Raw genomic sequence first — 25,973 nt, 5'->3', positions numbered from 1 at the left:
GAAATGTGTTTCAAGTGATAGGCCTACACTCCTAGATCACATGGATTGATTATTTAGCCCAAAATAAAATGCAATTAAGTCATTTTAGATATACAGGAGTGACTTAAGAATAGGGGCTGATTTCAAACTCAGAAAGTGATTCACATTTTTCTGGGTTAACCCATCTCCCTGCCCTGTCAAGGAAAGTGTCCAGTCCCTTGCAGTGCAGACCTGTGACCACCCCATATCTATGGGCCACATGCTGCAACAATTAGGCTGAGCTTAAAATCAACAAGACCTCAGTGAGTCAGTGAAGGTGCTACAGGGTCCACCAAAAAAATAAAATAAAAAGTCTGTTTGAAATACAGTCCAGTCAAATAGGCTAATTTTAGCTACAGTAGCAAAAATTCTCTAGAAGTTGGAACGGTTCTCTTGCTTGTATACGTCTCGCAGCCTCAACTAAAGAGTACTTCAGTCTTAAGATCCAAAAATCTCCAAATTCAAACCATTCTGTGCAGTCATACAGATTTAAGATAGTTGAACAATACTGCCACCTTCAGGATGATTGTTCCTATTCGGGAGTACCACTTTGAATGAAGCCCTCTGACACTTCGATCTTCAGACCTTGGTTCAAATACTTTGTATAGCCTGCCTGGAGTGCCAGATAGGAGAGGGTTGTGGAGCTATTATATTGGTCCATTAAGCCAAGCAAGTTTAGTCAAGCACAGATTAAGTCGTATTTAAACAGAGGTCTGGTCCCCAATATGGCAAAAATGGACCCATATTGGATTGAATAAGAATAGTTACATGTTGACACAGGCAGCCCAATCAGATATGTACAAGAACCTAGAGGGAGTATAGGAGTCGAGTTGGAAGAAATGGGCAACAGGTCCTTCCTTGACTACTAATGCCTCAGAGTTCCTATTGAAGGCAATGTCCAAGTCTACACATTTTTGGGAAATTAAATGAAGGAGCATAAGTGACAACAATAAGTGCAATATGCTGAAATGGCAGCACCATGTTTGCTAAAGTGCTAAGTTAACCCAATTTCAGTTCGACCAAATACTGAATCATTGTACCGCTGTGAAATATCGAAACATTCATTTCTCAGCTGCTTTAAGCTGGCATACAAACCAAAAAAGGAAGCAAAACCTCAAATAACGCAAAGAACAGATCTACCGCTTCATAAACATGTTTTAACGAGAACAGACCTACACCTCCCATTTCAATGCAAATTTGTTTTTTAGCCCAAAAAGTTACATATTGCCGCTTTAAGCAACCTGGCCAAAGTCATGTAATACAGAGCATGGTCCTCAAAAGTTTGAAATATTTATTACCTTAAAACCAATATACAAAAACATTGAGCAATATTAAATATCCATATTGCATTTTATATCTATACACCAAGTTCAGTTATTGGGCCTGCCAAAAGCCGAGGCCTCACATCATCCAATCCTGCAATTTATGTCTGCGCAAACATTTCCAGCAATTGGCAATGACTCTTCATGGATTTCAACACAATTCCCAAACATTTCTTGAGAAGCATAGGTCATGTAGAGAAAGCCATCGTCATCTTTATGGTCCTTGTAGACTTGCGCCATGGTAAGAGACATGCTGGCCAGGCCACTATTATTGATAAGCAGGTAGAACGCTTGACTCTGCATCAGAGACATACGATTTCTGAAACGAGAACGTGCAGAAAGTATTGACAAGACGTACTCAAAACGTAGAAATTATCTTGCACAAACTCTAGTAATTTAAAAGTAGTGACAGTCGCGCGCGGCACTCGAGGCTGATGCATATCAGGTGATTGCCAAATTCGAAATTATGCACGAGTTCTCTCAACCAAAATTTGAAGACATGATTTAAATCATGTTATGCCACGTCTGCCAAGTTAAATAAACACATGTTCAGCAAAACGTTTCTCAAATTAGACACACCTTATAATGGTGACAAACTGAGTCATGGAAAGTTCTTGGGGGACCAGGAATTTCGTTTTATCAAGAGGCGGCAAATACTTCTCCCGTTGATACCTTTCAATTATAACCTGTGGGTGGAAAGGTCACTTTTAGAAGGTGCAAACTCAATGGAACTTCAGGGTTGAATACGGTTTTAGAAATAAGAAAACTTACCGGAATTTTAGTTGGAAACTTTGTTCGGATCCCCGCGACCTCCTGTTTTCTCGTGGCTGTTTGGGATGGAAAACGTGGATGAGATTATAAAGCAACGCATAGCCTACCACATGCAAAGCAATACATTAAATAATCACCAAAGCTTTTTCTCTGCTTGAAGGACTTGGGGTGCTGTGGTTTCTCAAATGGAGGCATCATGTGGGCAAGTGGCTCCTCTCTTCAAATCCTGCTGTCTGATCTTGCTATAAAATTGAACCATGTAGATTAGCCAACAGAAATTAAATAGTGCGGTTGCAGTGACGTATCACCTGATTACCATGGGGTTGTGTCAGCACGCTTCATATGGCTAATGAATTGACCGTGCATAATGACTCGGCTGTGTGTAAAACCAATCCAAATGGTGAAGATCTAATAAATGACCTGATTGTAACGTTTCATGTAATTGATGTTTGAAAATAAGACTGTTTGAATTACCAAACATTATATAGAGGTAATTTAGTAATGAAAATATCTTACACATACATAGAGGCCTTTATACTATTCTCACACTGAAGTAGGCCCTACATCATGTGTGGGCAACATTTAGTTTAATGTATTTTCTTGGATTTCAAAGGACATTAAATTCAGTCAGGGGTCGTGGAGGATAGGCTTGTGTGTGTGGAATGCATAGATGGAATGCATACATACATAAATGGAATGTGCTATAATATATGAAATATGGCTACCACAGATACACTTCTGTAGCATACATTATGACATTTTCAATTTCAGTTACAAAAAAAATCTACTCCGCAGGCCAATTAAAGAAAATGACAGTAAAAAAAAGAGAGCAAGCGCATTTTAGGTTGAAAATGCAGCTCTATCTTCTTTGAACTTCAAATTCCATCATGCGTAGAATACAACAGTTGTCAACAGCGCATTTATATCCGATTGGCGTATTCCAGTGTGAATCGTGTAAATCGACCAATGGGTTAAAAGAAAACTCTGGATGTGGGTGGGAGCTGAGTGTGAACGTCATCAATTGATAGCTGGCTGCTCAGACGTGAATGTGCCTGCCCAGTAGAGAGAGCTGTAGGTAGCTATTTCCTTTCCATTTCATATCACAAGGGGCGGTTAAAGGAAAACCCATCCGTCTGAGCACAGTCGTGCCAGCTTGTGCGAACTGAACCCACACACCTGGCCTGGGCATGGACGAACAGGCAGGGCCCGGCGTGTTCTTTAACAACAACAACAACAACTCGGGTTTGCCAGGCGCTGGAAAAGGACCGCAGCAGCCGGGCGACGTCGGTGGCGGAGAGGCGGCCAGGGCTCATTACAACATTCCGGGGATATTGCACTTTCTGCAACACGAATGGGCCCGCTTCGAGGTGGATAGAGCGCAATGGGAGGTGGAGCGAGCCGAATTGCAGGTAAACCACGTCAAAATGCCCTGCTTATTTTAGGTGGGGGTTTACGGTGTTGAGTCCGCTCTAGGAAGATTGAAATTTGTGTCAGGAAGCCTACTCGCGCGCCACGGTCTTTGTGGCGAGAACTGCTCGAGCTACGTAGTTACTAGAGTAGTCTTGGTCGGATGACGTTAGGCACTATAGCACAGGGTTTCCCAACCTCGGTCCTGGGAAACCCTGTGCTAAATCGGTTTAATAATAGAAAAATGATTCTGATGAACAGTGCAGTTGATTCATGCACTCTATAGTCAGTGACATGAGTTTTTATTGTGCCATATGACTTCTATTAAATGCCATGTCGTAAATATATCAGAGGTAAGGCTATTTAGCATAATGTGATGTGCAGGCCTTGATTGAGTTGTAGCTCGCAGTGTAAAAAAAAATAATATAAACGCAACAATTTCGAAGAATTTACGGAGTTTAAGTTAATATAAGGAAATCAGTCAATTGAATTAAATTCATTAGGCACTAATCTTTGGATTTCACATGACTGGTAGTACAGATATGCATCTGTTGGTCACAGATACCTTAAAAACAAAAAGATAGGGGCGTGGATCAGAACCAGTCAGTATGTGGTGTGACCACCATTTGCCTCATGCAGTGTGACATCTCCTTCGCATAGAGTTGATCAGTCTGTTGATTGGCGGGAACTGGAACATACTGTCGTACACACCGATCCAGAGCATCCCAAACATGCTCAATGGGTGACATGTCTGGTGAGTGTGCAGGCCATGGAAGAACAGGGACATTTTATAGCTTCCAGGAATTGTGTACAGATCCTTCAGACATGGCTGTGCATTATCATGCTAAAACATGACGTGATGGAGGCGGATGAATGGCATGACAATGGGCCTCAGGATCTCGTCACGGTATCTCTGTGCATTCCAATTGCCATTGATAAAATGCAGTTTGTTGTCAGTAGCTTATGCCTGCCCATACCATAACCCCACTGCCACCATGTGACACTGTTCACAATGTTGACATCACCAAACCACTTGCCATCACGTGGTCTGCGGTTGTGAGGCCTGCCAAATTCTCTTAAATGACATTGGAGGTGGCTTATGGTAGAGAAGTGAACATTAAATTATCTGGCAACAACTCTGGTGGACATTCCTGCAGTCAGCATGCCAATTGCATGCTCCCTCAACTTGAGACATCTGTGGCATTGTGTTGTGACAACTGCACATTTTAGTGGCCTTTTATTGTCCCCAGCACAAGGCGCACCTGTGTAATGATCATGCTGTTTAATCAGCTTCTTGATATGCCACACCTGTCAGGTGGATGGATTATCTTGGCAAAGGAGAAATGCTCACTAACAGGGAGGTAAACAATTTTGTGTGCAATTTGAGAGAACATTTCTGGGATCTTTTATTTCATCTCATGAAACATGGGACCAACACTTTACGTGTTGCGTTTATATTTTTGTTCAGTGTATGTGAGCACCTCCGAACATTGCTAACCAAGGCCAGTGCCAAGCTAAGTGCTAGCCTAGGCAGCCAATAGTGCATGGGCGCTAGATCTGCACAATTGTCAAGGCTCATACATAAGGCATCCTCTATTCAGGCCGCGAAGGCATAACATTCCTACTTAACTAGCTTAAATGGAAATAAGGTGGGGGGAAAAAACTGGGAAAATATGCATACTTTATTCATGAAACACAATTTTCCACCAACATTTTGGGATTTTCTGACAATTTAGGATGTTGTACACCGTATTCTGCTAAGGGTGTGCAACATCCAAAATTGTCTAAAAATGTTAGTGGAACATTTTTCATAAAGAAAGTATGCTTATTTTCCAGTTTTATTCTACCTTCTCGCCATTAAAGCTAGATGATTGTGCAGATCTAGAGCCCATGCACTATCGGCTGCCTAGGCTAGCTAATTGCGCTCTCCAGAAATGACTCAAGCTTTCTCTGCTGCTCTTACGTATTACATAATTTACAGCACAACTTATGGCTTTTTATGACGGTGCATTCATAAATTTCAATAGGCATTTAAAATTTTTTAAAGGGCGATGCTTCATCAGATTCTAAATTAATTATGTGTAACTGTACGTGGCATTTGTGCATCATTTACTTTGAAAATGTTCTGCCTCAATCAAAGCAGGCTTTCATTTCTTTCTTATTGTGCCTTAATGAAGGAGAGCGAATAGGCCTAGATGTCAAAGTTGTGTTATCGATATTGCAGATACCCTCCTGATTCCGGAGTATTTTTATTTTTTTTATTCTCCTCCCCATTTACTTCAAGTGCTTATCAGTAGTAGAGGAAGCTCATTGGCAAGCAACAAATGAGTGTCAGAACTGCTCCACTGGCATTGAGCAGAAACCAATTTCATATCTTAATGCATTTGTTCTGCTGCCATGCCATTATATGGTGTAGTAGCGACCCTGCATTCCATTAAAGTCTTAGCTGAGCAAATGTAAAAATCTAATAGAGAGGATATACACTGCCTTTGGAAGGTATTCACACCCCTTGATCTTTTCCACATGTTACAGCCTGAATTTAAAGTGGAATTTTTTTTTCAGACATTTTTACAAAAAATTTAATTCATAAAAAATGAAACACGGAAATGTCTTTAGTCAATAAGTATTCAACCCCTTTGTTATGGCAAGCCTAATGCGTTCAGGTAAAAAAAAAATGTGCTTAACAAGTACCCTAATAAGTTGCATGGACTCACTGTGCAATAATATACTGAACAAAAATGTAAACGTAACATGCAACAATTTCAAAGATTTCAGATGACTGGGTAGGCCTAGGAGGGCATAGGCCCACCCACTGGGGAGCCAGGCTTAACCAATCAGAATGAGTTTTTCCCCACAAGGGCTTTATTACAGACAGACTCCTCAGCACCAAATGCTCACTAACAGGAATGTAAACAAATTTGTGCACAACATTTGAGGGAAATAAGCTTTTAGTTCGTATGGAACGTTTCTGGGATCTTTTATTTCGGCTCATGAAACATGGGACCAGCACTTTACATGTTTTTGTTCAGTGTTGTTCTTAACACTTATTTGGATGATTATCCAGTCTCTGGTTTTACCCAACACATACAATTATCTGTAAGGTCCCTCAGTTGAGTAGTGAATTTCAAGCACAGATTCAACCACAAAGACCAGGGAGCTTTTCCAATGCCTCGCAAAGAAGGGCACCTATTGCTAGATCAGTAACAACAAACAAAAAAAAGCAGACACTGAATATCTCTTTCAGCATGGTGAAGATATTAATTACACTTTGGATGGTGTAGCAATACACCCAGTCACTACAAAGATACAGGTGTACTTCCTAACTCAGTTGCTGGAGAGGACTGAACCACTTAGGGATTTCACCATGAGGCCAGTGGTGACTTTAAAACAGTTAGAGTTTAATGGCTGTGATAGAAAACTGAGACTGGATCAACAACATTGTAGTTACTGCACAATACTAACCTAAATGACAAAGTGAAAAGAAGGACGTCGGTACAGAATAAAAAATATTCCAAAACATGCGTCCTGTTTGCAATAAAGCACTAAAGTAATACTGCAACAAATGTGGCAAAGAAACTCACTTTTTGTCCTGAATACAAAGCTGAGTACCACTCGGTCATATTTTCAAGCATGGTGTTGGCTGCATAATGTTATGGATATGCTCATCATCTGAAGGACTAGGGTGTTTTTTGGGGGGGGATAAAAAGACACCGACTAGAGCTAAGCACAAAATCATAGAGGAAAACCTGGTTCAGACTGCTTTCCAACAGACACTGGGAGACAAATTCACCTTTCAGCAGGATAATAACCTAAAACACAAGGCCTAATCTACACTGGAGTTGCTTACAAAGATGATATTGAATGTTCTTGAGTGGCCTAGTTACAGTTTTGACTTAAATCAGCTTGTAAATCTATGGCAAGTCTTGGTCAACAACCAATGACAGAGCAAGAGTTAACAAAAGAATAGTTGGCAAATATTGTAAAATCCAGGTGTTCAAAACTCATAGACCCACAAAGACTCACAGCTGTAATCGCTGCCAAAAGTGATTCTAACATGTATTGATTCGGTGGGGGAGGGGGGTTGAATACTTATCTAATCAAGATATATTAGTGTTCTATTTTTCATTGATCTTTAAATACTTTTTTGAAATGTTCTTTCTCATTGACAGAGTATTTTGTGTAGACCGTAAATGTTTTATTTTTTCTAATAAAAAAAGACAATGAAATTTAGTCCCGATTTTGTAACACAACTAAATGTTGAAAAAGTCAACGGGTATGACGAAAGCGTTTTCCTTCTAGAAACTACTGGAGCAGAATTTAATTGGACAGAGCAGATGGAGATGTTTCTGAACCTTCGTTAGGGCCCTACTCAACAAGCTGACCTGGAACTGCCTGCATTAAAACGTGGGCGGGGAATGCCCACCACAGAGCGCTCAACATTACCTGCACTAAGAGATTATTAAAATGTTTTTTAACGTTAGTTAGTCGCTAGTATGTGGTCACCCAACTCTGTTTCCATGTCCTTGTGCAGGAGGACACACCAACCTGGTCGTATTATTCTGTAAGTAAATCCTAGACACTATATTTAGTATAATATGTTACGTTTTGTATGGCTTGTATTATTTTGTTGATGTGAATCACCCATTTCGTATGATACTTTTGGTCATGTAGTGTATGTGAACACCTGCTTGTAGAACATCTCATTCTAAAATGATGGGCATTAATATGGACTTGATTTCCCCCCCCCCCCCCCCCCCCCTGCTCCTATAACAGCCACTAATTCTGTGTATGGCTTTCCACTAGATGTTGGAACATTGCTGCGGGGACTTGCTTCCATTCAGCCACAAAAGCATTAGTGAGGTCGGGCACTGATGTTGGGAGATTAGGCCTGGCTCACAGTAGGAGTTCCAATTCATCCCGAAGGTGTTCGATGGGGTTGAGGTCAGGGCTCTGTGCAGGCCAGTCAAATTATTCCACACCAATCTCGACAACCCATTTCTGTATGGACCTCACTTTGTGCATGGGGGCATTGTCATGTTGAAACAGGAAAGGCCCTTCCCCGAACTGTTGCCACAAAGTTGGAAGCACAGAACATTCTAGAACGTCGTTGTAGGCTGTATCATTAAGATTTCCCTTCACTGAAACTAAGAGGCCTAGCCCGAACCATGAAAAACAGCCCCAGACCATTATTCCTCCTCCACCAAACTTTACAGTTGGCACTATTCATTGGGGCAGGTAGCATTCTCCTGGCGTCCTCCAAACCCAGACTCGTCCTCAATGTGCCAGATGGTGAAGCATGATTCATCACTCCAGAGAACACGTTTCCACTGCTCCAGAGTCCAATGTTGGCGAGCTTTACACCACTCCAGCCAACGCTTGGCATTGTGCATGGTGATCTCAGGCCTGTGTATGGCTGCTCGTTCATGGAAACAAAAAGTTATTGTGCTGACGTTGCTTCCAGAGGCAGTTTGGAACTCGGTAGTGAGTGTTGCAACCTAGAACAGACCATTTTTACGCGCTTCAGTAATCGGTAGTCCTGTTCTGTGAGCTTGTGTGGCCACCACTTTGGCTGAGCCTATGTTGCGCCTAGATGTTTCCACTTCACAATAACAGCACTTACAGTTCGGGGCAGCTCTAGCAGGGCAGAAATTTGACAATGACTTATTGGAAAGGTGCCATCCTATGACGGTGCCATTTTCAAAGTCACTGAGCTCATCAGTAAGGCCATTCTACTGCCAATGTTTGTCTATGGAGATTGCATGGCAGTGCTTGATTTTATATACCTGTCAGCAACAGGCGTTGCTGAAATAGCCGAAGCCACTAATTTGAAGGGGTGTCCACATACTTTTGTGTATATATACACAATGGCAAGAAAAAGTATGTGAACCTTTTGGAATTACATAGATTTCTGCATAAATTGGTCATCAAATTTGAGCTGATCTTCATCTAAGTCACAACAATAGACAAACATAGTGTGCTTAAACTACTAACACACACATTATTATTGTATTTTTCTTGTCTATATTAATACATCATTTAAGCAATGTAGGTTGTGTATGTAGGTTGGAAAAAGTATGTGAACCCCTAGGCTAATGACTTCTCCAAAAGCTAATTGGAGTCAGGAGTCAGCTAACCTGGAGTCCAATCAATGAGATGAGAATGGAGATGTTGGTTCGAGCTGCCTTGCCTTATAAAAAACACACCCAAAATGTGAGTTTGCTATTCACAAGAAGCATTGCCTGATGTGAACCATGCCTTGAACAAAAGAGATCTCAGAAGACATAAGGGGTTACAAAAATATCTCTAAAATCCTTGATGTTCATCAGTCCATGGTAAGACAAATTGTCTATAAATGGAGTAAATTCAGCACTGTTGCTACTCTCCCTATGAGTGGCCGTCCTGCAAAGATGACTGCAAGAGCACAGCGCAGCATGCTCGATGAGGTTAAGAAGAATCCGAGAGTGTCAGCTAAAGACTTACAGAAATCTCTGGAACATGCTAACATCTCTGTTGCCGAGTCTCCGATATGTAAAACACTAAACAAGAATGGTGTTCATGTGAGGACACTACAGTCCAAAAAAAACGGAAGTTTTGAAGTTTTGCAAATGTGCACCTGGATGTTATGCAGGAGAATGTAAGGCTATATGTCCGCCAATTGAAGCTCAACAGAAGTTGGGTGACGCAACAGGACAACGACCCAAAACACAGAAGTAAATCAACAACAGAATGGCTTCAACAGAAGAAAATACGCCTTCTGGAGTGGCCTAGTCAGAGTCCTGACCTCAACCCGATTTGAGATGATGTGGCATGACCTCAAGAAAGCAGTTCACACCAGACATCCCAAGAATATTGCTGAACTGAAACGGTTCCGTGACTACAGAAGACATTTTTAGTTTATTGCTGCAAAGGAGGGTCAACCAGTTATTACATTGAAGGGTCCATCCTGCACTGTGAATGTTTACACAGTGTGTTCAATAAAGACATGAAAACGTGTAATTGTTTGTTATTAGTTTAAGCAGACTGTGTTTGTCTATTGTTGTGAGCTAGATGAATTAAGATAAAATTTTATGACCAATTTATGCAGAAATCCTGGTATTTCCTAAGGGATCGCGTACTTTTTCTTGCCACTGTGTGTGTGTGTGTGAGTTTTATCTCTGGGCTGGATCCTATTCGAAATGGCTGCCTTTGTGACCTTTGCTGTCGGAATTGGACAATAACATCTGACGATCACCGACAGGCACTGGCCTAGCGTTTTGACCCCGACGTACTGCTGTTGCACAACACTGGGAATCCATGACATGACATTGAGTGTGTGTGTGTATGAGTGGGTTAAAGAATCTCAATGAGCTTCTCTCTGCCTCTGCTCCTCCTTTGCCCCAGAGGATGTCTGGCATCATCACCACTTTTCCTTCCCTATTCCCGCACTATAAATACGTTGCGGAGAAGGCGAAGACGGGAGTTGGCGCAGAAAGAAACAACCAATGGGAGAAAGAACCGATCAATGCTCACCAGCTCCTGTTGGGAGATCTCACTGTTTTTTTTTCTTCTATTGTTTTCTTTCTTTTCTACATAATCCACACTTAATGTAAGTGCTGGGTCTCTGAGGAAGACAATACATTGGCCTGTTCAGCCTATTTCTTTTACTTTGCGTGCACTAAACAGCCCCCCCCCCCCCCCCCCCCCCCCTATCTGAGATGCTTGTCAGCATTTGGTATTCAACTCCCTCCGATATAGTCCTTTTCCTCGTTCAGAGACGTTTGTTGTCGAGTGGGAGGCCCAGAGGCTGCCTGCGTTCTTGGGATCTTTCGGATCTCACGGCTTGTCGTCTTCCGCGTGTTCTCCAACGACCCATTAAAAACAAACTCAAACTGGTTAAGTGACTCATGCCACAGAGCTGACACTGCGAATGTCGTGGCTCCCTGCCCCATCGTTAAAACAGAGCCCTGTGTTTATCACAGGAGCAATCTCCCGACTGCCCAGGCTGAATCTCAGGCAGCTACTACCCAGTGCTGGTGAGGTGTGGGAGGGGGTGCCATGCGGTCAGGCATTTCAAATTCTTGAAATGCTGCCTCCCCAGCATTTTTTTTTTGGTGTACACACTCCACCACACTGACTAGTATACTAGTCGACGTGTTACGCCTTTTCTGGGTCATCACATTTTCTAAGTGTTTATTCCAATGACTCCCTTCGACCGCCCTGGTACAGTATGTCCATTGAAAATGTGTGAGTGTGCGTCTCCAATGGCACTCATTCACTATTTAGTGCACTACTTTTGACCAGATACCTATGGGTGCTGGTCAAAAGAATAGGGTGCCATTTGGGATGTAGCCAGAGAGTGTTCTCTCAGGCAGCTGGGTTTAGAGTAGTCCGGCACCTCCAGCCTATGAGTAACCATGTCTGGTATTCTAACGAGAGGCCCACCTGCTAGCACTATGCACACCATCGGTGTGTTTTACAGGTGTTTATATCGGTAGGGTCTGTCTGGCACTGTGAACAACTGCAGTATTCGTACTTGTTTTGCTGTGTTGTTTCTTTGCCTTTTATTCCACAATGCATTAGCCTTCAGATGATTTTAAAGATTGCACTTCATGAGTTGTTTCACAACATGAATCATTTTTACTTCAGAATCACTTTATTTTTGTCTTTGGACATTCAGTTTTTATATACTGTACACAACACAGTGCCAAAGCCAATGCTGGACCTCCCTCAGCGCATGGATACTCAATCAGATCGAGCCATTTATTCAAAATGGTAAGAGGTCACAGGCCAATAGTTAGAAAAGGTGACATCAACCAACTCTGCAATCTCAATTATAATTCTGCATAATGTACATTTTCTATTTCCAAATAAGATCTTCTACTTCATGATTTGCAGACCACCATGCTTTCAGTGTGTTTGCCATCATATCATGCCACTTAACTTTGCATAATTTATGTAAATAGTGATAGGCTATGGGGGGGAATAAGGCCTGCAGGCTACTATTAAAGTATCACTGCTTTGGCGTGTAATTCCAATGCCCTTTATCTTTTATGTATTCTTTTTCAGACTTTCATCTCACTAACTAAATTATTTTGTCAAGAGACTGATGTGCAATAGCCTTTGCTGTGTGTAGACATAGTATGTCTAGGATTATGCATAACTGACTGCATGTCAAGGCAAAATCTGGACCTTGCTGTCATAGCGCACACTTCAAATTCCAGATCGCTGTTTTTATGGCTTTCCATCCATTATCCCATGTAATGAGGTAGTATATAAGACCAGACTATCATTCTGTTGTCTGAGGTATGTTTAGTTGCTCAGACTTTGCACATTTACCACCATGTTATGGTGACATGACATTCAGGAGATACATTGACACCCAGGCAGCAATTTGTCCACTCTGGGAGAATATGTGGAGTCCATCAGACTGGGACTAGTGCATCTATAAGCAGTCTCTCGACCTCTGTGGCGGAGGGGGAGAGTTGAGACAGAGAGCGCCCCAGAGGCTGACGGCCCACTCCAGTGGAACTCATCTAGCAGCTCCAGAAATACTTTTGGGCCCGCCACAACATGTCAGGTGTAAATATATCTCATAAACCAATTAGAATTTGGAAATATATTCTCCTGCAATTTGTGTTGTAAAAGTGTGACAGTACGAAGGGTACCTCACCTCAAAGCATGAGAGAATATAAATAATCCAAATTAGCTAGGTTTCCATCCAATTGGCTACAGATTTTCATGTGAATATGATCTGCATCAAATAAATATGCACATATTCCCACCAGAGGTGTTTTTCCATCAAGCTGACTTGTTGCGGATAGAAGGCTGGGAGTTATGTAGTGCACATAAAAAGCTTTTTTTCCACTTAAGTTTTCATGTACCGAATATTTTTAGTTTTTTACTCTGCTGATGGTTTTGTTACAGAAAAGAATTTGATAAGTAGGACATTTGCCCAAGCTGGTTTTGGTGCATGCTCTCTAGACCAGTGGGTACCAAACTGTACTGCAGGTGGTCTGCAAATGTTGTTTGACTTCTGTAACCGTAAAAGCCTTGGTTTCATGCATGTTAACATCAGAAGACTCCTCCCTAAGTTTGTTTTACTCACTGCTTTAGCACACTCCGCCAACCCTGACGTCCTTGCTGTGTCTGAATCCTGGCTTAGGAAGGCCACCAAAAATTCGGAGATTTCCATCCCCAACTACAACATTTTCTGTGAAGATAGAACTGCCAAAGGGGGAGGGGTTTGCCTGCAGAGTTCTGTCATACTTTCCAGGTCTATGCCCAAACAGTTAAAGCTTCTAATTAAAAAATAATAATCTCTCCAGAAATAAGTCTCTCACTGTTATAGCTCCCAGCTGTGCCCTGGACACCATATGTGAATTGATTGCCCCCCATCTATCTTCAGAGTTTGTTCTGTTAGGTGACCTAAACTGGGATATGCTTAACACCCCGTCATCCTACAATCTAAGCTAGATGCCCTCAATCTCACACAAATTATCAAGGAACCCACCAGGTACAACCCTAAATCTGTAAACATGGGCACCCTCATAGATATTATCAAGACCAACTTTCCCTTCAAATACACCTCTACTGTTTTCAATCAGGATCTCAGTGATCACTGCCTCATTGCCTGCATCCGTTATGTGTCAGAGGTCAAACGACCACCTCTCATCACTGTCAAACTCTCCCTAAAACACTTCTGCGAGCAGGGTATCCTGGAAGGATATTGACCTCATCCCGTCAATAGAGGATGCCTGGTGGTTCTTTTAAAAGTAATTTCCTCACCATCTTAAATAAGCATGCCCCTTTAAAAAAATGTAGAACTAAGAACAGATATATAGCCCTTGGTTCACTCCAGACCTGACTGCCCTCGACCAGCACAAAAACATCCTGTAGCGTACTGCACTAGCATCGAATAGTCCCCGCGATATGCAACTTTTCAGGGAAGTCAGGAACCAATACACAGTCAGTTAGGAAAGCAAAGGCTAGCTTTTTCAAGCAGAAATTTGCATCCTGTAGCACAAATTCCAAAAACTTCTGGGACACTGTAAAGTCCATGGAGAATAAAAGCACCACCTCCCAGCTGCACACTGCACTGAGGCTAGGAAACACTGTCACCACCGATAAATCCACGATAATTGAGAATTTCAGTAAGCATTTCTCTACAGCTGGCTTTGCTTTCCTCCTGGCTACCCCAACCCCGGCCAACAGCTCTGCACCCCCCGCAGCTACTTGCCCAAGCATCCCCAGCTTCTCCTTCACCCAAATCCAGATAGCAGATGTTCTGAAAGAGCTGCAAAACCTGGACCCATACAAATCAGCTGGGCTAGACAATCTGGACCCTGTCTTTCTAAAATTATCCACCGCCATTGTTGCAACCCCTATTACTAGTCTGTTCAACCTCTCTTTCGTAGTGTCCGAGATTCCTAAAGATTGGAAAGCTTCCACGGTCATCCCCCTCGTCAAAGGGGGTGACACTCTAGACCCAAACTGTTACAGACCTATATCCATTCAGCCCTGCCTTTCTAAAGTCTTCGAAAGCCAAGTTAACAAACCAATCACTGACCATTTCAAATCCCACCGTACCTTCTCTGCTGTGCAATCCGGTTTCCAAGCTGGTCACGGGTGCACCTCACCCACGTACAAGGTTTCTCAAATGACTGCCTCTCCTGGTTCACCAACTACTTCTCAGACAGTTCAGTGTGTCAAATCGGAGGGCCTGTTGTTCGGACCTCTGGCAGTCTCTATGGGGGTACCACAGGGTTCAATTCTCGGGCCAACTCTTTTCTCTGTATAGATCAATGATGTCGCTCTTGCTGCGGTGATTCCTTGATCCACCTCTACGCAGACGACACCATTCTGTATACATCTGGCCCTTCTTTGGACACTGTGTTAACAAACCTCCAAATGAGCCTCAATGCCATACTACTCTCCTTCCGTGGCCTCCAACTGCTCTTAAATGCTAGTAAAACAAAACGCATGCTCTTCAACCGATCGCTGCCCGCACCCGCCCGACCAGCATCACTACTCTGGACTGTTCTGACTTAGAATATGTGGACAACTACAAATACCTAGGTGTCTGGTTAGACTGTAAAGTCTCCTTCCAGACTCACATTAAGCATATCCAATCCAAAATTAAATCAGGATCGGCTTCCTATTTTGCAACAGTCTCCTTCACTCATGCTGCCAAACACCCTCGTAAAACAGACTATCCTACCGATCCTTGACTTTTGCGATGTCATTTACAAAATAGCCTCCAACACTCTACTCAGCAAATTGGATGCAGTCTATCACAGTGCCATCCGTTTTGTCACCAAAGCCCCATATACCACCCACCAATGTGACCTGTATGCTCTCGTCGGCTGGCCCTCGCTACATATTCGTCGCCAGACCCACTGGCTCTAGGTCATCTATACGTCTTTGTTAGGTAAAGCTCCGCCTTACCTCAATTCACTGGTCACCAGAACAACACCCACCCGTAGCACGCGCTCCAGCAGGTATATCTATCTGGTCATCCCCAAAGCCAACACCACCTTTGGCCGCCTTTCCTTCCAGTTCTCTGCTGCCAATGACTGGAACGAGTTGCAGAAATCGCTGAAGTTGGAGACTTATATCTCCCTCACTAACTTTAAGCATCAGCTATCTGAGGAGCTTACCGATCGCTGGAGCAGTACACAGCCCATCTGTAAATATCCCATCCAATCTCCTACCTCATCCCCATATTGTTTTTATTTACTTTCTTTTGCTCTTTTGCACAACAGTATTTCTACTTGCACATCATCATCTGCACATCTGTCACTCCAGTGTTATTTTGCTAAATTGTAATTACTTCGCTACTATTGGCCTATTTATTGCCTTACCTCCTTACTTCATTTGCACACACTGTATATAGATTTTTCTATTGTTATTGACTGTACTTTTGTTTATCCCATGTGTAACTCCGTTTTTTTTTTTTTGTCGCACTGCTTTGCTTTATCTTGGCCAGGTCGCAGTTGTAAATGAGAACTTGTTCTCAACTGGCCTACCTGGTGAAATAATAAAAAAAGAACTTGTCTGTGCATAGGAACTTTACCTCTACCTACATGTACATTTTACCTCAACTAACCTGTGCCCCCGAACATTGACTCTGTACCCGTACCCCCCTGTATATAGCCTCGCTACTATTATTTTATTGTTGCTATTTAATTATTTATTTTTCTATTTTCCTATTTTTTACTTAAGTTTATTTGAGTAAGTACTTTCTTAACACTTATTTTTCTTAACTGCAGTGTTGGTTAAGGGCTTGTAAGTAAGCATTTCCCTGTAAAAGGAAACAATTCCTGTTGTATTCGGCGCATGTGACAAATACAATTTGATTTGATCTGCCTTACTCATGCTTTTCCACGTCATGGTGGGAGGACAACACAACTTATGCTCTCGTAGCACCAAGTTCACCTCGACATGTTTATTATATCTATATTTGCTTCCAACGCAATTGTCGACTCTATTTCACTGGCCCAAAAAGTATCATGTGACATGGGAGAACTTGGGAAGGTTGAAAACCAGACAGGCTGCAGCGTTCTGGAGTTAATTTGTGTGTCAGGTAATTCATCCAAATTAATATGGTTGGATGGAAACCTGGTTATTGTCTAACATTTATTGGTGGATCAGTTTCTACCATGCACAGGAGGCTTTCTGAGATGAGTGTCAGTTTGTATTTTTTGTAAAAAAATTTACCAGTTAACCTTTTTGTTTATAAAAAAAAAAAAAAGTAAATCCCTCTTGCTCTTCTTGGAGAGTACTGGTGGCTATTGTTTTTAACCCTTTCAGAGTTTTACAGGAGCGCCTTGGAATTTGTTTAGCTTTTCTTGGTCCACTTGCTGTTCTAACGGAGTTTCTCTGGCCTAATGGTCTCGCATCACCTTTGGGTCTTCGCTATAGCGGCGGACCTGAAGTAATGACAATGTCGGCTATAATATTCCTGCAGCAGTGTGATCCCGGAAGAGCCCTGCCAGCAGTTAGTGTCACATTCCCATAGATGAGTCTCCCGACATCTCTTGGAGATGGAGGGGGTGCGGGCTTCCTCACGTGTCTGGACAGGTGAGCGAACGTCGCGGGGAATGCACAGCGCTCTCGTCATGTGGAAATCACAACAGACTCCACGCGTCATTTCACAGTTGCCATTAGCGATACCACCCAGTCTGTGGCAGTAATGCTGCTGGCTGGGGTTTTTAGGTTTTTGATTTATACCCCATGATGCGTTGTTTAAATAATGTAACTTATATTGTAGTCAATTTAGCAGAGTGACTTAAACTAGTGATTGCATGCTTTCTTTGTACCGGTACCCCGTGGGAATCGAACCCTCAACCCTGGCATGGCAAGTGCCATGCCATACCAACTGAGCCACACAGCACCACTTGTTGGGGGTAATTTGGGTGGATACGTGGGATAGACACAATACATGCTTCTTCAGTAATGATGCGTCACGGGAGCACTCCCACGCTTCTGCAACGGCAACACAGGCCAAAGCAAAGCCCAGGTTTATACCTCTTCCCTTTGACCTCATTCAGAGGCTCCCTTGTAAGGAATGGTATGCACACCTGCTTGTTTTACCATGTAATGCAAACCAAGGATCCAATTGCACCACACCCTGGGTCACGCCTAAGCACCATAAGCACTGGACCATTGTTGTCAACAACAGGAGGATCATGGCAGACATAACACCTGGGCACTGAGACATCCACCTCGTCCATCTTACAATGTGTTCCGGTTCATTGCAAAATTGATTGTGCCTCCAAAATGTGCACCCTTTTTGTGTTGTGAAATGAAAACTCAGGGAACCATGAGTGTGTAAGAGTGACTTTGGGTTTGTGCACCAGCAGATGCGAGTCCTGGCATCCCTGTACAATGTAAATCTGATGTAAGCCTAATGAATATATGCAGTATTTCTCTCACTGTAAACACTGTACTCCTTTTATATGAATCACATAGGAATTACAGGTCACCAGTCCAACTGAGTTACCGTGTAAGTATAGTAATGTTTCTGTCCCACAGTTTTTGACCACTCTAATCAGTTGATTCCTATAACCTGGATCATGTGATGATGACACATTAGTGATGGATGTGATTGGACTGGTGACCTGATTTCAAGTTTCAGTTAGAACTAACTGATTGCTCAGTAGCAGTGTTGGACAAAATCATGCATACAGGTCCTGGGTGTTTCTGGGGGGCTTACTGTTGCTTTAAGAAAGGGCCTTGGGAATAGTGGGGGGGGGGGGGGGGGTGTTTTACAAAATAAAAACGCATAGAGGAAAACCCTACCACCACTGCAGTCCATAGCAAGGACAACTGACATGGTAGAAGAAAAGGATGTGGATGCAAGAGAGAGACTTAAGACTTCACTTCACATGGAGTCATCAGTTCTTACTAGTTGGCACTGTTAACTTCTTCTTTCTGGCCCTTGTGATGTTATCCATGGGTTACAACTCATGGCAGTTGTCATCTGGTCCTCAAGCATGTGGACCAGATGACGACAGGCTGAGGGTGAGATGTCGGCAGGCTCGCACCACAGAGCGAGATGGAAGAGAGGGCCCTGTGGCGTTCTCCAGAGAGAAAGTACTTCCTTCCTTACTCCCTTCTTCGTGCCCCTCAGGGGAAACCGAAAACCAAACTGGGATTATGAATCCTGTAATTCACATTTTGATGTGAGGAATAAAAACAAACACCCATGGCTTTCTTAGTCTCCTAAAAAATCTCCTCAGTTTGTCAAAGCCCCTGGTTGGTCCTTCTCCTTTGGAATTGTTTTGATCGATTTTGTTTGTCTTTTAAAGTGTCTACTGGTTTCATAAAGAAAATATTTACATAATTTCATAATTTCTAGAGACGGTCATGAAATATAAAATGGATGTGGGTGTATTGAATTAACCATACACTTAAACAAATGTTTCCTTTTTGAGCTAAGTAATCACACAGGCATGCTCTATTCTCCATGTCGGTTGCCAGATTAAAAGGAATCTGAGCAGACAACCTGTTTGTGGTCTGCACTCTCCACACACAGCGTTTGTGTGTGCACTGCCATCAATTCAGACAGAGCGTGCCAGGGGACTGCTCCAGCCGTTTCGGTATTAAGGTTCAGCACTGTAGAGAGAGACTGTGCCGACGTCAATCTCGGCAGTATGTTTTTACTAAAGTGTTGAACGCCAGTGTCCAGGATACTGCTTTGGCAAAACCCGTTGGCCTGCTGTTAGCTGTCATGTTGTTTCTTGTTTCGTGTTGGGAAAGTCTCAGTGTCTCTCAAGACCTTTTTTTAGCAGGCTACCTATAAAGGGATTTTCACACTACTGAGCCAAACTGCACTGTGCTTACCTGGTTACGTATCCAGCATAGCTGCTGTAACCGTGTTTAAAAGGACAATGTGAAAATAAAATATCCGAGCCAGCACAGTTTGCTTCGGATCATCGCGATAGTTCATAAACTAGCAACTACAGCCGGGAAGAACTATTGGATATTAGAGCTGCGGTAAGTCACCAGAACTTCCAGGATTACCTCTTCCCTAGAGCAGATCCTTTGTTTGTTCTCCCCAGAGCAGTTGAACTTATTCCAGAGGCTGACCCAAAACAATGCTGGCGGAGGAGAGGTACTCGGGGCGGTCTTTTGGTCCGACTTAAACGTGCACACTACCCACTGCTCCTGAGTATTTTACTCGCTAATGTCCAATCTCTGGATAATAAAGTTGATAAGCTCAAGGCGCGAGTTGCTTTTCTCTGCTTCACGAAAACATGGCTTTCTCGAGATATACTGAAAACCCAACAGTATATCGCGCCGACAGGAACAAACATCTCTCCGGGAAGCAGAAGGGTGGAGGTATATGTTTTATGATAAACCATAAGTTGTTAAACTGTGATAACATACAGGAACTAAAGTCCTTCTGTTCACCCGACCTAGAATGTCTCACAATCAAATACCGACTATCTCCCGAGATGATAATCTTCGTCAGTAATAGCCACAGCAGTCTATATCCGCCCCCAAGCTGATACCACGACGGCCCTCAAAGAACTTCACGCAAACTGGAAATCACTTTCATTGTAGCTGGGGATTTTAACAAAGCAAATTTGAGGAAAAGGCTCTCAATTCTATCAACATATTGATTGCGGTACTTGCGCTGCTAAAACTCTCGTCCATTGTTATACACCTTCCAGAATGCATATAAGGCCCTCCATTCGGCAAATCGGACCACAATTCCATCTTGCTCCTCCCCTCCTAATTGGCAGAAACTCAAACGGGAAGCACCCGTGGTAAGGACTGTTCAACGCTGGTCTGACCAATCGGAATCCACGCTTCAAGATTGTTTTGATCACGCGGACTGGGATATGTTCAGAGTAGCTTCAGAAAATAAGATCGACACACATACCGATACGGTGAAAGAGTTTATCAGGAAGTGCATAGATGTACCCACTGACTATTAATACCTACCCCAACCAGAAACTGTTGATAGATGAGAGCAAAACTGAAAGCGCAAACCACCGCATTTAACCAGGGCAAGAAGACTGGGAATATGGAAGAATACAAACAGTGTAGTTATTCCCTCCGCAAAGCAGTCAAGCAGGCTTAACGTCGCTATAGGGACAAAGTTGAGTCCCAGTTCAACCGCTCAGACACAAGACGTATGTGGCAGGGTCTACAGACAATCACATATTTATAAAAGGAAAACCAGCCATGTCGCGGACACGACGTCTTGCTTCCGGATACCATCTGGCCCAGATGGTATCCATAGCCGCGTCCTCAGAGCATGCGCAGACCAGCTGGCTGGTGTGTTTACAGATATATTAAATCGCTCCCTATTCCAGTCTGTTGTCCCCACATGCTTCAAGATGGCCACCATCGTCTCTGTACCAAAGATAATTGAACTAAATGACTATCGCCACATAGCACTCACCTCTGTCATCATGAAGTGCTTTGAGAAAGTAGCCAAGGATCATATCACCTCCACCCTACCTGTTACCCTAGACCCACTCCAATTTGCTTACCACCCCAATAGATCCACAGATGATGCAATCGCCTGCACACTGCCCTGTTTCATCTAGACGAGTCATACCTACAGTGGGGAGAACAAGTATTTGATACACTGCCGATTTTGCAGGTTTTCCTACTTACAAAGCATGTAGAGGTCTGTAATTTATATCATAGGTACACTTCAACTGTGAGAGACGGAATCTAAAACAAACATCCAGAAAATCACATTTGTATGATTTTTAAGTAATTAATTTGCATTTTATTGCATGACATAAGTATTTGATACATCAGAAAAGCAGAACTTAATATTTGGTACAGAAACCTTTGTTTGCAATTACAGAGATCACACGTTTCCTGTAGTTCTTGACCTGGTTTCCACACACTGCAGCAGGGATTTTGGCCCACTCCTCCATACAGACCTTCTCCAGATCCTTCAGGTTTTGGGGCTGTCGCTGGGCAATACGGACTTTCAGCTCCCTCCAAAGATTTTCTATTGGGTTCAGGTCTGGAGACTGGCTAGGCCACTCCAGGACCTTGAGATGCTTCTTACGGAGCCACTCCTTAGTTGCCCTGGCTGTGTGTTTCGGGTCGTTGTCATGCTGGAAGACCCAGCCACGACCCATCTTCAATGCTCTTACTGAGGGAAGGAGGTTGTTGGCCAAGATCTCGCGATACATGACCCCATCCATCCTCCCCTCAATACAGTGCAGTCGTCCTGTCCCTTTTGCAGAAAAGCATCCCCAAAGAATGATGTTTCCACCTCCATGCTTCACGGTTGGGATGGTGTTCTTGGGGTTGTACTCATCATTCTTCTTCCTCCAAACACGGCGAGTGGAGTTTAGACCAAAAAGCTCTATTTTTGTCTCATCAGACCACATGACCTTCTCCCATTCCTCCTCTGGATCATCCAGATTGTCATTGGCAAACTTCAGACGGGCCTGGACATGCGCTGGCTTGAGCAGGGGGACCTTGCGTGCGCTGCAGGATTTTAATCCATGACGGCGTAGTGTGTTACTAATGGTTTTCTTTGAGACTGTGGTCCCAGCTCTCTTCAGGTCATTGACCAGGTCCTGCCATGTAGTTCTTGGCTGATCCCTCACCTTCCTCATGATCATTGATGTCCCACGAGGTGAAATCTTGCATGGAGCCCCAGACCGAGGGTGATTGACCGTCATCTTGAACTTCTACCATTTTCTAATAATTGCGCCAACAGTTGTTGCCATCTCACCAAGCTGCTTGCCTATTGTCCTGTAGCCCATCCCAGCCTTGAGCAGGTCTACAATTTTATCCCTGATGTCCTTACACAGCTCTCTGGTCTTGGCCATTGTGGAGAGGTTGGAGTCTGTTTGATTGAGTGTGTGTGGACAGGTGTCTTTTTATACAGGTAACGAGTTCAAACACGTGCAGTTAATACAGGTAATGAGTGGAGAACAGGAAGTTTTTCTTTAAGAAGCCCAACAGGTCTGTGAGAGCCCGGAATTCTTACTGGTTGCTAGGTGATTAAATACTTATGTCATGCAATAAAATGCAAATGAATTACTTAGAAATCATACAATGGGATTTTCTGGTTTTTTGTTTTAGATTCCGTCTCTCACAGTTGAAGTATACCTATGACAAAAGTACAGACCTCTACATGCTTTGTAAGTAGGAAAACCTGCAGTGTATCAAATACTTGTTCTCCCCACTGTATGTAAGAATGCTGTTCAATGCCTTCAGCTCAGCATTCAACACCATAGTACGCTCCAAGCTCATCAACAAGCTCGAGACCCTGGGTCTGAACCCCGCCCTGTGCTAATGGGTCCTGGACTTCCTGACGGGCTGCCCCCAGGTGGTGAAGGTAGGAAACAACATCTCCACTGACCCTCAACACTGGGGCCCCCCAAGGGTGCGTTCTCTGCCCACTCCTGTTCTCCCTGTTCACCCATGACTGCGTGGCCAAGCACACCTCCAACTCAATCATCAAGTTTGGGTGGACACAACCGTAGTAGGCTTGAATACCATCAACGACGAGATATCCTACAGGGAGGAGGTGAGGGCTCTGGGAGTGTGGTGCCAGGAAAATAACCTCTCACTCAATGTCAACAAAACTAAGGAGATAATCATGGACTTCAGGAACCAGCAGAGGGAGCACCCCCCCCCCCCCCCCCCCCTGTCCACATCAATGGGACCACAGTGGAGAAGGTGGAAAGCTTCAAGTTCCTCGGCGTACACATAACTGAAATGGTCCACCCACACAGACAATGTGGTGAAGGCGCAACAGTGCCTCTTCAACCTCAGGATGCTAAAGAAATGTTGGCTTAACACCTAAAACCCACAATCTTTTACAGATGCTCAATTGAGAGCATCCTGTTGGGCTGTATCACCGCCTGGTACGGCAACTGCACCGCCCACAACCGCAATGCTCTCCAGAGGGTGTCGCGGTCTGCCCAACACATTACCAGGGGCAAACTTCCTGCTCTCCTGGACACCTACAGCACCCAATGTCACAGAAAGGCCAAAAAGATCATCAAGGACATCAACCACCCGAGCCACTGCCTGCTCACTCCGCTATCATGCAGAAGGCGAGGTCAGTACAGGTGTGTCAAAGCTGGGACCGAGAGACTGGAAAAATGTCTTCTATCTCAAGGCCATCAGACTGTTAAAACAGCCATCACTAGCACATCAGAGGCAGCTGCCTATAGACATAGATTAGGAATCACTGGCCACTTTTAGAAATGGATCACTAGCCACTTTAATGTTTCCGTATCTAGCATTACTCATCTCATATGTATGAACTGCACTCCACACTACTCTACGGTATCTTAAGTCACTTACATTTTTACATATCTATTATATACTACACCACTGACTGTTAATAACCTCTTACATCTAGACGTTCCGCTAGCGGAACACCTGCTCCAATATCCAATGATGTGCGTGGCGCGAAATACAAAGTCCTCGAAAATCCGAAAACTTCAATTTTTCAAACCTATGACTATTTTACACCATTTTAAAGACACGACTCTCCTTTATCTAACCACACTGTCCGATTTCAAAAAGGCTTTACAGCGAAAGCAAAACATTAGATTATGTCAGCAGAGTACCCAGCCAGAAATAATCAGACACCCATTTTTCAAGCTAGCATATAATGTCACAAAAAACAAAACCACAGCTAAATGCAGCACTAACCTTTGATCTTCATCAGATGACACTCCTAGGACATTATGTTATACAATACATGCATGTTTTGTTCAATCAAGTTCATATTTATATCAAAAACCAATTTTTTACATTAGCATGTGACGTTCAGAACTAGCATTCCCACCGAACACTTCCGGTGAATTTACTAAATTACTCACGACAAACGTTCACAAAAAACATAACAATTATTTTAAGAATTATAGATACAGAACTCCTCTATGCACTCGATATGTCTGATTTTAAAATAGCTTTTCGGTGAAAGCACATTTTGCAATATTCTGAGTAGATAGCCCGGCCATCATGGCTAGCTATTTTGACACCCACCAAGTTTGGTACTCACCAAACTCAGATTTACTATAAGAAAAATTGGATTACCTTTGCTGTTCTTCGTCAGAATGCACTCCCAGGACTTCTACTTCAATAACAAATGTTGGTTTGGTTCCAAATAATCCATAGTTATATCCAAATAGTGGCGTTTTGTTGTGCGTTCAAGACACTATCCGAAGGGTAACGAAGGGTGACGCCCTGCGTGACAAAAAAATTCAAAATATTCCATTACCGTACTTCGAAGCATGTCAAACGCTGTTTAAAGTCAATTTTTATGCGATTTTTCTCGTAAAAAAGCGATAGTATTCCGACCGGGAGTCGTTGTTTTCGTTCAAAGACTGAAAATAAAAACATGGAGTCGTCTCGTGCACGCGTGCGCCAGTCTCATTGTTCTCAGATCGACCACTTACCAAATGCGCTACTGTTTTTCAGCCATGGCCTGCAAAGTCATCATTCAACGTTCTGGCGCCTTCTGAGAGCCTATGGGAGCGTTAGAAAATGTCACGTTACAGCAGAGATCCCCTGTTTTGGATAGAGATGATCAAGAAGGCCAAGAAATGGTCAGAGAGGGCGCTTCCTGTTTGGAATCTTCTCAGGTTTTGGCCTGCCAAATGAGTTCTGTTATACTCACAGACACCATTCAAACAGTTTTAGAAACTTTGGAGTGTTTTCTATCCAAAGCTAGTAATTATATGCATATTCTAGTTTCTGGGCAGGAGTAATAATCAGATTAAATCGGGTACGTTTTTTTATCCGGCCGTGAAAATACTGCCCCCTATCCATAACATGTTAAACAGCCATCTTCAGCACATCAGAGGCTGCTGCCTATAGACATAGATTAGGAATCACTGTCCACTTTAAGGAAATGAAACACTAGCTGCTTTAATAATGTCTCTGTATTTTGCATTAGTCACATCTCATATGTATAAACTGTACTCTATACTATTCTACGGTATCTTAGTCACTTTAATTGAGTGT

At 43.1% G+C, this 25,973-nt stretch overlaps 2 protein-coding genes across 3 annotated transcripts in view; one reads left to right on the top strand and one right to left on the bottom strand.

Annotated features, from left to right (window-relative positions):
* Positions 1 to 1,297: 1,297 nt before the first annotated feature.
* Positions 1,298 to 2,345, bottom strand: mlp3c (Microtubule-associated proteins 1A/1B light chain 3C). The gene is made up of 4 exons (NM_001146572.1): positions 2,249 to 2,345; positions 2,112 to 2,167; positions 1,920 to 2,026; positions 1,298 to 1,659 (listed from the first exon to the last, which is right to left on the bottom strand). Exons 1-4 carry the CDS (start codon positions 2,307 to 2,309, stop codon positions 1,425 to 1,427), a joined length of 459 nt encoding a protein of 152 aa, NP_001140044.1. The 5' UTR covers positions 2,310 to 2,345; the 3' UTR covers positions 1,298 to 1,424.
* A 799-nt stretch (positions 2,346 to 3,144) lies between these two features.
* The window catches only part of LOC106586164 (striatin), a 105,913-nt gene continuing 83,084 nt past the window's right edge, over positions 3,145 to 25,973 (top strand). For both annotated transcript variants that reach the window (XM_082964500.1, XM_014173094.3), the window contains exon 1: positions 3,145 to 3,520. In XM_082964500.1, the coding sequence (XP_082820626.1) occupies positions 3,299 to 3,520 (222 nt within the window). In that variant the 5' untranslated portion in view covers positions 3,145 to 3,298. The remainder of the gene's footprint in view (positions 3,521 to 25,973) is intronic.

This window comes from Salmo salar, chromosome 02, assembly GCF_965601325.2.
Source record: "Salmo salar chromosome 02, fSalSal1, whole genome shotgun sequence".
In the NCBI taxonomy this organism is placed as follows: Eukaryota; Metazoa; Chordata; class Actinopteri; order Salmoniformes; family Salmonidae; genus Salmo; species Salmo salar.
Note: the sequence above shows the minus strand (reverse complement) of the source record. Positions and strands in the feature narration are given on the sequence as shown.